General features: G+C 44.7%; 4 protein-coding genes across 5 annotated transcripts; 3 read left to right on the top strand and 1 right to left on the bottom strand.

Moving 5' to 3' along the window:
* Window positions 1-4,066: 4,066 nt before the first annotated feature.
* On the top strand, window positions 4,067-4,995 carry LOC6526453. Its single transcript, XM_002087536.4, has 2 exons — window positions 4,067-4,265; window positions 4,557-4,995. Exons 1-2 carry the CDS (start codon window positions 4,146-4,148, stop codon window positions 4,836-4,838), a joined length of 402 nt encoding a protein of 133 aa, XP_002087572.1. The 5' UTR covers window positions 4,067-4,145; the 3' UTR covers window positions 4,839-4,995.
* A 1,735-nt stretch (window positions 4,996-6,730) lies between these two features.
* Window positions 6,731-8,817, top strand: LOC6526452 (putative gustatory receptor 22f). 2 transcript variants are annotated; one of them, XM_039371316.1, is made up of 3 exons: window positions 6,731-6,775; window positions 6,842-7,928; window positions 7,993-8,817. In XM_039371316.1, the coding sequence occupies exons 2-3, from the start codon at window positions 6,951-6,953 to the stop codon at window positions 8,143-8,145; spliced, it is 1,131 nt and encodes a 376-aa protein (XP_039227250.1). In that variant the 5' UTR covers window positions 6,731-6,775; window positions 6,842-6,950; the 3' UTR covers window positions 8,146-8,817. The 2 variants fall into 2 exon arrangements, with proteins under 2 accessions (XP_039227250.1, XP_002087571.1); XM_002087535.3 differs by having other exon boundaries at window positions 6,770-7,928.
* Window positions 8,818-10,605: 1,788 nt separating this feature from the next.
* On the bottom strand, window positions 10,606-11,266 carry LOC6526451. The gene has a single exon (XM_002087534.3). It carries the CDS (start codon window positions 11,177-11,179, stop codon window positions 10,793-10,795), a length of 387 nt encoding a protein of 128 aa, XP_002087570.1. The 5' UTR covers window positions 11,180-11,266; the 3' UTR covers window positions 10,606-10,792.
* Window positions 11,267-11,463: 197 nt separating this feature from the next.
* On the top strand, window positions 11,464-12,893 carry LOC6526450 (glucose-fructose oxidoreductase domain-containing protein 1). Its single transcript, XM_002087533.4, has one exon. It carries the CDS (start codon window positions 11,550-11,552, stop codon window positions 12,702-12,704), a length of 1,155 nt encoding a protein of 384 aa, XP_002087569.1. The 5' UTR covers window positions 11,464-11,549; the 3' UTR covers window positions 12,705-12,893.
* The last annotated feature ends 10 nt before the right edge of the window (window positions 12,894-12,903 follow it).

The following is a 12,903-nucleotide window of genomic DNA, read 5'->3' as shown; positions in this document are numbered from 1 at the left end:
TCACTTGGGACTGAGGTCAGTGGTTGCTGCCGGGAGTAGGAGCCGGAGATGGTGATGGAGCACCAGGATGAGCAAGTGCCTCATGACCGCAGAGTGGGCTCAACGAGAAGAGCTGTGGGCTCCAGCAACTTGGGCCCAGACCAAAGACAAACTTAAACTTCAGGAAAACTTCGGTTTTTGCTAACATGTTGCGGCTGGCAAAATGTCGCCAGCAGGAAAACTTGGCGAAAATGTCGAGTTGAACTGGGCTTAAATGCCCCACTTGCATGCATTCAAAATTTGTGTCCAACAACAGTAGATTTAAAAACAGAAAAAGGCTTACAGTTTCAGCAAACGAAAAATCGCACAATTTAAACACCAGTGTTAACACAATACCAATCCATACGCAATTCTTTTTTCCGGAATTTTCCATAACTTACATATATCCGTATGAATTACAGACTCGCAACAAGCAGTCTCTTGGAATATAAATTCAAAATTGTGTTTCGTTTACTTTTGTTTGACTGAAAGAGTGAAAATAATCCTTTGTGCATACTGAATGCAAACAGAACTTAATTCTTTTTTGTTTTTCAAGCTTTTACTTGCAAACTGGGATTGTCGGGTGACGCATAAGTTAAGTCGCTAAAAAAATCAGTTTATGCAACTCGAAATGGGTTTAGAAATGCAAATCCTTTTGCGAAGTGACAAGGATTTTCAGGCAGCTTCCTTGTGCGTGTTTATCCTTCAGTTTCCACCACTTTCAAACAATTCGAAGCGCAAAAGAGACCGCGGGGAAAGATTAAGACAATGCTCGATCCACTTCGACGCCTTGAGCCGGAAAAATCTTTTCCCATTTTCCTCATCCGAGGCTTTGACATCTTCACTTGCATGCGAAATGAAAATCCTGCTTTTTGCTAATTGGCGGATAGACAAACTTAAGTTTCCCCAATGAGATTAGCTGCGTTCGGAGTTTTAAGTTGCTTTTAAGTTTCTGCAACTTTTCAGAGGAACTCTGAGCGCTTTCAGCCACTTTTCATTTTTTATAAAGCACAAAATGTTCATAAATAAGTTTGAGTGGGTGGCAGACGTTTGAGAAAAAGCGATGCCAAAATTGAAGCTGAGAAAACTACGCCAACATAAATGGGGCATTTCCAGCGAAGTTAGCATTGTCTAAAAAATTGTCTGAAATGAAACCAAAAGAATTCAATTTATGACAATGAGAAATGCGATGTACAAATACCCAAATACAGTCAAGTCAAATCGTATTATAAAAATGCAAGTTAACCAAAGGACCTCAAGTCTGGCAAAGCCATTCGTCTGCTTTTCTGGCCAGCAGAATGTCACAATTCGTTTTTATACCCATTCTTAAACATCTGCGAGGATACGCCAATATATCCTGAACCTCCACATGCACAGCGAATGGCATCGCGTGACTGAGTCATCCTTCTGCCGAAGAAGGGCAACTAATCCAATAAGTTCCAGTGGCACTATCCTAATGAGCCATTCTATTTGCTTAGTTCCCGGCTGACTCTAAGCCTCCTGGTAGTTCCATCGGCAGAGGAGCGAAGGCATCCACATCCTGTTGCTGGAGGAGGAACTTTTCTACGCCGCCTTCCGACGGAGGCAAAAGTTACATTTAATGAACCATCAGGACACACCACTCCGGGCATCCTGCAGAGGGTCTTGGGGGAGGAGGGTCGGAGATGGCGGGGTAGGCAATTCCCAGAAGTTAACTTGCAATTTTGCATGTCGCGCAATTAGGCAAAAGTTAAATTGCTTGTCATAAATGTAAAATTTGCAACACAAAAATTGACTTAAGTGAGTGCAGGAGCTGCAGCCTGGGCTCGAAATAAATTTAAGCGGCTTTTGAATTTAAATTGCACTCATAAGCATCGTAACTCCTTGGGCTGTTAAAAGCGCTGAGCCACGCCCCCGGCGCCAGCCGCCCACCGCCCCATAAAGATTATGAAAAGTCGTAAAAGGCCAAAAATATGAATGCGATAGTCATAGTCTGGAGCTGGTACGAAAATGGCTCAAATAAAATAAAACAGCAGACTCATGCAGAAAAGTCAGCGTTGCCAACATTTTGTGACATTTTCCGCTGTCAGCACGCGGAAAACTCTGGAGTGCCAGAGGTGGGGGGTTCAATGGGTGCTACACTCGAAATAATCTGGAGCATAAAGAACAGACTTAACTTAAATCCAAAGGTTTATGATCGAGTTCATTTACTCACTTACATATTTACTAAATATTTACTTAAGGACTTGACGAGTGACCATGGTGTATTCATTTGCTGGCCTTAGGTAAAACTTGTTGATTTAGATTTAGATTTTCTTTCCTGCTTTTATTTAGTTTAAAGTGCGATTGTGGTAGTAACAAAGCTCCGGAGGAAGGCTCAAAAATGCGCCGCTGGCTGAACATTTTGTCATACTTTGCTGCTTAGCCGCTTGAAGAAGCTGGCTTCATTATGGAACAGCTTGAATCCCCCAACAGGCTGCATAAAGTATGAAATTAAAATGCTGGCCAAAATGGTAAAAAAAAAAAAAAATAAAGCGAGTGACAGCAAAAGTTGCAAAAGCGTCGACAAAAGCGGAAAATGCAAACCAGCGGAGAGCAACCATTTTTGTTGACTTGCTTTGGTGGCTTTGGTTTGTTGCGTGTTTTAGTGTGTTTAGTGTGTTTGTGGGTTCAAAGTTGTGGGCTAGGGGTAATGGGTCCCGGGGGTGGGGTTTAGGGGGTGGTGCTCACTCGGGTCACACCTGTGTCAGTGTGTTGATGTTGGTGTTGGGCCAAAGTTGAAACTTAATGTGTACAGCTTGTCCGGGCGTTTTGTAGCCCCAAAGTCATGGTTAGTTGAACTTTTCATTGTTCCCATGAACAGTGGCAGCAACTTTTGCGAAATGTGCAAAAAGGAATATTTAATAAGCTGCAAATAATAGTATTTGAAGAACAGATCTTAGCCCAAAAGAATCATGAGCTCTACAGAGTTACAATTTGCCAAGCAGTTTTAGCAAAAAAATCAAATACTTACATAGTACTAGTTTAGTAGTTGAAATCTACGATATAATACAATTTCTTAGGTCAACTTAAACTTGAAATATCAAGCCACGAAAGCTTAAGGGAATCCTTTATTCCCAGGTCCCCTCTTTTCCCACCGCAATTTAAGCTGACTTCGCCGACTTGCAGAACATGCTGGTGTTTTATTGTGACAAATAAACTTACGCACCGAAAATGGCAGGAAAAGCAGGCAGGACGGTAATAACAGGCCAAAAGGTGCAAAATAAATAAGGGGAAACATCAACCAGCTCGGTCAGCCTGTAAAAACGGCTCGCATATCAGATGGTTTACAGCATTTGTTTATTTATGATGGGGGCCGAAGGAGGAGCAGCTACCATACCGGGCAGCACTCAAATTAAAGGATCCGCAAAAAATGTGATTTCGAAACAACATACCCCGGCTGACAGGAAAAGCTTTCACCTGCAATTCACCCGCCTGCACTTGCCATAAAGTGAAAATTTCATTAGGCCTACCCAAAAATGGCAAAAAAGAGCAGGAAATAATAGAGCAGCAGAGCAGCAGTCCTTCACGACGATTAGGGTTGCCGCCCTTCGCATTTTTTATAGTACTTGCTGGTCGAGTATTTGGCCGTAAATTCCAAACCATTTCCATTTTGCACAAAACGTGACTGAGTTTTCACAACCGCGCCCCCTGGAAAATCCCCGCCCACTAACTTCCGTTTTTCGGCAGCCTCCGGCAGGGGAAACTGTAAATAAATTTTATTTTTCGGTCCGCCAGCAAAGTGCATAGAGAGGTCCGCAGTCCGGAGTCGGTATTCCGTAGTCCGTTGTCCGTAGTTGTCCGCAGTCCGGATTCCCGGATAGAAGCCTTAAAAACGAAACTTTATCTGCATTTAGTACGTAAATAATCGAGGACCTCGCTCCGAGGATTTCGGATGGTAGGTGAAAAGGCTTTTAGCTGCACTCGGGATGAGTGGGCAGTGCTAATTTGTTTTGGATTGATGGACATGCATTTTGCATGAATGAGCTGGGAAGCCCGATTAATCTAAACCTCTCAGCAGGCCCTGAATTGCAGCTCCGATAGTTTAACTTGTTTAACTGGAAAATTGCTAAAAAACGGAGCGTTGTGAACTGTCAGTTCGAGGCAAAATGAATAACTTCGTGAATATCCTTTTCACTGACGATCCCTTGGAGCGCGAGGAGGATTTCAATAGGCGTAACCAACTCCCGGAAAAATTTATTTCCACTTGCAGCCCGAGGAAAAATCAGGTGCGTAAAGGTTTTCCATTCTTATCTGGACTGGTGACTGTTTTCAATTTTCCTGATAAATCACCAAGCCACAATTAATTGGTTAGTTTTTCTGTTTCAACCGAAAGGGCTTATGTTTATTTTTGTACTATTATGTGGATGTTATTAACATGCATGTTTAAGGTCTATAAATATTTAATTAAGCGCTTTTTTCTCTGACAACTAACTTCGCAGCTATGAATATTTATTTCCTGCTAATTAAATAACACTTATGGTTATTTTTAAGTGCACTTTATATTTTTCAATTTACAGGAAAAAGATATCGGGATGAATGCTCCTCCAGAAAACGAAGCCAAGCGCCCCAAACTAAACTCATCGAACTTTAATAAGATTTTTGGAGCATCTTCCGAAACAGATGATTTGGATTTCGGGGACTTTCCCGACCTCAACCATCCGCAGCCAAATGTCTCCATTCGCGAGCAACTGCGCCTGACCTCCGTGAACCGCGGAATTATCCTGAGTATTCATCGAAATCACGAAAAGCGACTCGAGGACCTTTGGCACTCGCAATTAATCGAAAAATTAGTGCAATAGTAAAACGAAAGGCTGGTCGGATTAAGGAGTATTATCCTTTTGAAAAAGAATTTTCTAGGCAGGAAGTTTTGCTCCTTCACTTGACATTTTCCACCAATAAAAGAATAAAATATTAATTAAAATAAATCAATATATCAAAGACTTGATTACTCTGAAAGTTGCTGCCAAAACTATAATTGCACTGATAACGTCTAACTGTTAACAGGTGAGTGCGAGGCTTAATTGCAATTTGCGCAGCGTCAACCGGATAATTAAGTGAGTTTTAACTTGTGCACAAACAATGTGCTCCATGTCACACCAGCAATGGCAATGTCAAATGGAAGGCAATGTGGCACTTGAAATGCAAAACTCACAATTTGCCACTCGAGCCTGCTGAAATTATTTCATTTGGCTTTTGGAAAGTGTTGGAAATGCGGGGGAAGTGCGTGTCCACAGTCGAAAGTCAGGACGTCCAGCTTGTGTCAGGATGCATTGATTTATGTCCTGCGGACGTCGTGAGGGGGGTGGAAATGACATGAATCTTCATTTGTGAATTGCATTTTATAGTATATGACTGCGCTGCCTGAGTTTGAGTCAAGTATTTGTGCGCACAGTCGCGGTGCAAAGAATAGTAACTGCGTATGGGAAATGGTGAAAGGAAATGAACATCTATTGTGATTAGATATAATTGTGTCTGTGATAGCAATATTGTACAATTTCTGAAATATTTTCGGAGGTATGAATGTGCTTCCTCTGGCATACATATGTTTCGATTAGCTCATCGCATCCTGACTCTTCACTCAGCTCCACAAAAGGCCTCCCAGTCCCACCTTCTGGCTCAATTAGGGCAAGTGACCAGCTTTGTGCTCAGCTTTATTTATACAAATGTGTATGCAAATGCGTGTTTTTGTGGGGCAGTTGGGTGGGTGCATCCAGTGCAGTACACATGCGAGTATGCAGGACGAGATCCTTGCTAATGGAATTCCCTCAGACAATCCGGAATTCATTCGACTGCAAAATTTCTTGTTTTGAGATGTTTGTATGTTTGTGGGCCTGGCAAATGGAATTTTCCAGTTGCCAGCAGAAAGCACTTCATTTTGGACTAAGCACAGCTTCCCTTCTGTTTTCAGCCTTAATTATTTGAGGAAGTTATCTTCTCGAAAGTTGTTTTGCGAACTTCAATCAGGCTATCTTTAGGTGGATTGGGAATTATTTATTGCAGCACATAAAATTATAATAAAAATGAATGCCAGATTTTGGGAAGGCTGAACTCGGAGGTCTTGCAGATATTTCCCTGCAGTTAACTACGAAGGTAACGTCTTCATAACTTCCTGTTATTTGCCTAATGAAATTCCCCCGTCCGCAGAGCAGCCTGTGCCCCTCCTCCCCCATCACCGTCCTCATCCGTAGCTGAGCTTTAGCTTATTGAAATGCTGAGCATCGGGACCTGGACCTGGGTGGCCACCACCCCACTCCTCGAAGCCCCTCCAACCCCAATCCACAACCAGCCCCAGGCGCACTTAAGTCAGCCCCTTTTCAGCTACAACAATGCAAATATTATTCCTTGACACCAGCTGTAGAAGAGGCGACTCCGCCAGCTGCTGTCACAGGATCCCCATCGTTATGTGCTCTGTGCTATGTGCTATGTGCATATGAATTTATATATATCTGGGTTGACTTAGCAGCCCCACCTCCTTCAGAGACCCTCGGCATTTCCATTCCATGGCTAATAACTTGTTGCTCAACCAGAAATCCCCGATGCCTGCCATAAAGCACTTAATCAAGTTAATAAAAATTGATGGCTGGCACGCAAACAATTTGTTTTTTGATTGCCACCAGGACGAGGAGGGAAATCATGAGGAGGAGCCTGAGATAGTTGGCTCATACGAAATGTGTCAATTTGAAATATGCCACGACGAGATTATTCAATTCACGCAAGTTTTTGGGTAACACTAACTGTATGGTTGAGTCATGAGCTGAGTCACTGTTTATTGAACTTAAGTTTAATGGAGTACACATTGCAGATAACCAAGGATAGTTCTAATAAGGCTAATTGCATGTGAAAGATGGATTAGTACCATTTCCTTGCTGTAAACCTGTTGCCTTCAGTTTTACCCAACACTTTAGAGGGAAATGTACCAACCACGACGCGGTTTCAGCTGCCACTTGGCATGGCTCATACTGCAGACGACTCTCTACGCATCCTGGCTACTGGGACTGTTTCCCTTCACTTTCGATTCCCGAAGAAGGCAGCTGAAACGTTCCCGATGGCTGCTACTCTACGGTTTTATTCTGCATTCTTGCGCCATGTGCCTGGCGTTGAGTAGCTACTTTGCAGTTCGGCAGCGGAAAAAAAATCACGCATTTGAGCGCAATCCGCTGCTGGAGCTCATATACCTACGGTTTGCACATACAGTGTTTTTTTCCATAGGCTTATTAATACTCATGAATGTTTGGAAAAGCAACACGATTCTGAAGATTGCCAATGAACTGCTCACCCTAGAGTGGCAGGTAAAAAACCTTTTGACTATGAAGAACTGTCCCAACTTTAACTGTTTCGTGCTTAATAAAAGTGTGACTGCAATGGGTCAGATCATAGTGTCAATCTTGTTCTGTCTGTGGCAAGAAAATTCGTACCCGAAGATCCTAAAGATCCTCTGCTGCCTGCCACTGCTCGGCTGCCAATTGATTATTATGCACTTTCATACCGAAATCATTTTGGTGTACCGCTATGTTTGGCTGCTCAATGAAACACTGCAGGACTCATGCAAGCTGAGCTCCTCAAGAATTCGCGCACTCACGTCCTTGTACGATCGGCTGGTGAAGCTGAGTGAAACGGTGGTAGCGAGCAACGATACCCAGCTTATCCTTTTGCTAACTATTTATCTAATCGGTAATACTGTGCAAATCTTTTTCCTCATCGTGCTGGGAGTTAGCATGAACCAGCGGTATATTTACTTGATGGCTTCCCCTCAATTGCTGCTAAATTTTTGGGACTTCTGGCTGAATGTTGTGGTGTGCGATCTCACTCAAAAGTGTGGAGACCGAACATCGAAAGTCCTGAAACAATTCACTGTTCTGGAACAACATAATGAGCAGTTGGAGCGAAGTGTGGGTATACTTTTGGAATGTAAGTCTCTAATTTGGTCAACTAATTTTACCCTTTTTCTTACAGTTGAATGAATTCGCATGGCTTTGCACTCAGCGCAAATTTCGATTTCAGCTGTGCGGACTCTTTCCTATTAACTATAACATGGGCTTTCAAATGATCATCACCAGTTTTCTATACGTGGTTTACCTGGTTCAGTTCGATTTCATGAATTTGTGAAGCTTTCTTTAAGGCGACAAATAAAGTTGAAGATGAACTATTGCTTTGCTATAACACAAACATATACCATATCTTTAACTATTCCCAAACAATTCCCTTAAATTGGAGAGCAGTGCGTGTGACATTATTATTTTCCTGCCAGGATCGTGACATCCGCGACATATACTTTCTCCGATTCGTGAGTGATACGTGATTGGAAATAATTTAAGATGCTGCGATAAAGCAATTTGCGCAAATTTAAGATGAAAGAGGCGACGGACGGGCCACAGCAACAGCCACAGCAAAACATACATAAAATGGAAGCATTTTCACAACTGTCATTGAAATGTCAACATAAATCTACTGACATCCAGTGCCAGGTCCTGTTCGTCCTGTTCGTCCTGCTCGTCCTGTTCGTCCTGTTCGTCCTGTTCGTCCTGCTCGTCCTGTGCTCCTTTCGCCATTCCTCCGTTTCCCCACATCTCCGCCGCTTTCCCAGCGACTTTTGCGCGCTGCGTGACGTAAATGCTGATGAATATTTCTCATCTGTTGGCTGCGGTTCTCCAGCTGAAGTGAAGTGGATGGAGGAGGAGGAGCTGCCTGGTGATGCGGAGCCTTCCCTGCAGTTGTGCTGTGCGTCCTGGCTGCCAGTTCATCCGAACACAGAGAAAATAAACCAATAAGTAGGATAAAGCTTGTGCAAATAATTATTTTATTTCCAGCTTTCATAGTATCCATAGCATAGCATTCTTCTTACCTTGTAGGCCAGCAATCCCATCCTTTGTTAATACTATTTTAATGCTCTTGGGATTTTCTCCAAGTGTGGTGTCATAGCTCAGCTGGAGGGCGCTCTGTGACTCCCAACAGCGAAATGGGCTTGTCAGTTTTGATGAACTATCTTTGGCTGCCCTGCGCTCGTCCTGTTTCGCTGCTAATGCTAATGCCTCTGACAGAGATCTATGTGCGGTCTGATTCATTCGACTCCCAGTCCCAGCACCAATCCCAAACCCAAACCCAAACCCAATCCCAATCCCAGTCCCAGTCTCAGTCGCAGACTCAGTTTCCGCCGGCTGGCAGACCTCAAGATGAGGTCACGTAGAGCTGCGTCGACGGCCGCTTGTTTGGCTTATTAAATGCTCAGTTGTCCTGCCTCCAATTGCAGGCATTTCGGGCTCATCCTGCTCCTGCATTTAGTATTAATCTGGCTTAAATGTGATTAATGTCTGGTCTGAAAGGTTGCCACCATGTGCCCCCGCGCCGCACGAGTCCTGCGGTCTGACAAAGTCTGGATAAACTAAGCCGGGATCAGCAAGTGTAATCAATATTGCCATTAACATTCAGAATTCAATTAGAAGCTGTGTCCGTCCAGCCTTGGGGTCTTTCCAAGATGTCTCTGATATATATTAATTGGTTTAGACGAAGCTAGTTTGCGGTTGCTACTTAAGCACATTAAACTGCTATGTGGCAGATGATAGTGAGCATTCGATTGGAGCTATTCGACTTATAGTGGGTGTGCGAAGACACATTTAAAATTAATGCGTGATGTATACCTTTAGTACCTTTAGTACCTGCCACATACGACACAATAGCTGTCTCAGGACTAAGTCCTGGGTGGGTTTATCCCTTTAAGGACAACCGCCTTCAATTGCACCTTTGAAGGCGCCCCAACTTGTGGCAATATCTTGTGCCCCGAGGACTCAAGCAGCAGCATTCATTAGCTGTTTGAAGGAGCCGCTGGGTTTGCTTTAAATTTAATTGTTTGCCCGCTGCCGCTGTGCACTTGGTGGTTTAATTAAGACGAGATTGGGGGTATATATGTATATATGTATATATGGTTGTGGGTGGGGCAGACAGACGGCAGCTGCCTCAAACCAAATTACACTAATTGGGTTACCATATGACAGGGCAATGCGTCGACTGTGACATTTGTTTGCCATGGCTTGCCAATGCTTGCATTATGTCCGCCCACATCCTTCGCCCGCACAAACACAGGCACACGAATGTGTGGTGTTGGTGTACACTGAGAGAAAAAGTCAGTGGGCAGTACTTCGTTAATCCTAAGACGCTGCTTTCTTCTTCAGGAAAACCACGTAATATTAGTAATAGCAAACTGCAGCCTCTTATCCTGTGATGACGATAATTATCCCCCGATTGTTTGCAGTGCGCCATAAGCCCAGTCGTCAGTAAGTCCTTCACTCCACCGAGCGTTTGCACTCGCAGTTGCCAGCTTGTAATAAGCTGCAGAATCATTTTCCGCATGCCGGCTGCTTTGACAGCTGCAATACCACACATGGCTCAAAGGGTCGAAAAGCGGGCCACATGTGGCATATGGTGAAAAAGGGGCAAAGGGGGGAAAGAGGCAATAGGGGCAAAGAGGCAGAGGACATGGGGAGTTGGGGAGTTGGTTAGCGGCGTAGACCGCACTCGAAATGGAAGCCAAAGGACTCTGGCTTAGTTAATTGAGTGGACAGCCAGGAGGTCTTTAAAGTGGGATTACATTTTACTGGCAAGGATAAGAAGATGAGCATATTAGACCACGTTAGCCTATATATCTAACAAGCTCATTTGGTTCATGCTAAAGAAGAAAGAAAGTTCTACTTTGTATTAGCTTAACTAGGTGTAGAAAAAGAGACGTGCATTTCATGCGGCTTTTGGCTTGGGGCAGCTCCTAAGCATCGACGGCGGGCTCCACGGACAAGGACCTGCTGCTCATGCTCCCAGCGGGGGTCATGATGTCCTCCAGCATTTGGTTGAGCGACTCGGAGCCCAGGGCGTACTCCTGCTTGTTGGCACTGCGGTTGTGCATGGCGTCCAAGTAGACGCCACTCGCGTTGCGCTCGCTGCTCAGCACGTGCTGCAGGACATTGCTGATCCTTTCAGAGCCCAGGATCTTCGGTTGCTCGGTGGGCAGTCCGTCGATGGCCGCGGTTTCCAGCTGGTTTGAAATTTTGGCGGGCGACTCCTCCTCGTTGGCGGTTTTTAGAAAACGAATGGCCTGTGCCGAGGCCAAAGCTCCGGCTGAAAAGGAAGTCAGCCACTGAGCAATCGAAATCATTGGAAATTGGGTATTTATTAATTTTTCGAAAAATAATTTAGACTTAGTTTTCAAAGTTCGTGGCGATTGCTATGACTTGCATTTAAATAGAGCAGCATCCTTTTCAGTCAAATAAATTATTGGTTAACTTATTTTTCAACCACTGGATTTGCTTGCTTAATAAATATATTTCATAATTTATATTTTTTAAAAGCTTTGAATATTTTAAAAGCACTTAGCTAGAAAATAGCTAACAGGCATTTATCGATATGTCGCTGCGATAGTCTCAGCTGTTAACGCCCGCAGTTTAATCGATGTGCCAGCCCTGGTCGACCAAAAATAAACATTAGAATTTTCACTTAACTTGATCGAGTTTTGCCCTATTTGTGCGATGCTGCCGGGCGTTGGAGTGTTCGGAACGGGAGAGATAGCCAATGTGCTGGTGCCGCTGTTGCGGGAGAAAGGATTCGAGGTGCGGGCCATTTGGGGCAGGACCCTGAAAGAGGCGAAAGAAACTGCCACCACGCAGAATGTCCAATTCCATACGAACGTAATCGACGATGTCCTGCTGCGGAAGGATGTGGACCTGGTGTTCATCGTTTGCCAGCCCTTTCTGCACGCAGAGATATCGGTGAAGGCCCTGGGCATCGGAAAGCATGTAGTGTGCGACAAGCCAGCTGGATTGCACCAGCAGGACGCACTCAAAATGGTTCGGGCATCCCAGTACTATCCCACTCTGATTTCCCTGGTCAACCATCCATTGAGGTTCCTGCCCGCCTTCACGCACATGCGTCGCTGTTTGCAGGAGGAGCTGATTGGCTCCATTGGCGACGTGGTACTCATGGATGTGCGCGTTCAGATGGGAACTCTCTTCCCCGAGAAGTACAACTGGATGTGCGATGCCCAAATGGGCGGCGGTGCCCTGAATCTTGTAGGATCTGTGGTGGACTTGGTCACCTTCCTGCTGCAACAGCAGGCAATAAGAGTGCATGGAGTCCTACGATCCTACACCAAAACAACGGCGGCCATCAATGGCATTCGTCAAATTACTGCTCCGGATTTCTGCAACTTCCAAATGGAACTAGCCAGCGGCACGCTGGTCACAGTAGCTCTGCACAGTCACACTGTGCCTGCCAAAGCCTTCTCGCAGGAAGTGCTCATCTATGGCAGCAAAGGACATCTGGTGGTCCGCGGCGGTGACCTATTTGTCCTCAAGGAGGGCCAACCCAAGGAAGAAGCTGTCTATGTTGATGTCCAGGATCTGCACTTCGCCACCAATAACTCTTTGCTACCACGACCCTATATCAAAGGACTCTGCAAGATGGTGGGCGCTCTGAAGGAAGCCTTCGGCAGCAAGGAGTCCTCCTGGGTTAAGGCCCCAGTTTCCACAGCGGCCACCTTTGAGGACGGCCTCTACGTCCAGGCTGTGGTCGAGGCCATCCGGAAATCGAACGAGACCAGGCAGTGGCAAAGGGTTCAGTTGTCCACCGACAGCCCGCTGAATCACGACCAGATAATTCGATATGCCCGCATGTCCACAATGTAAGGGAGTCGGTATTAGGTGCAATATATGAATGATTCCACTCTATATATTTTTTATATAATGTACGTGTTTAGTCTGTAAGCGTTTAAAAGATTCAGGCTTTTAAGCCGGCGTCATCTCCATCAATGTATTTAACTTATTTGTACGGCATCAGCATTTTGCAACTAATAAAATTGATTTGTTAGACTGTCACTCAAGTCTT

The sequence above is a fragment of the Drosophila yakuba genome, chromosome 2L (genome assembly GCF_016746365.2).
Source record: "Drosophila yakuba strain Tai18E2 chromosome 2L, Prin_Dyak_Tai18E2_2.1, whole genome shotgun sequence".
Lineage (NCBI taxonomy): Eukaryota > Metazoa > Arthropoda > Insecta > Diptera > Drosophilidae > Drosophila > Drosophila yakuba.
Note: the sequence above shows the minus strand (reverse complement) of the source record. Positions and strands in the feature narration are given on the sequence as shown.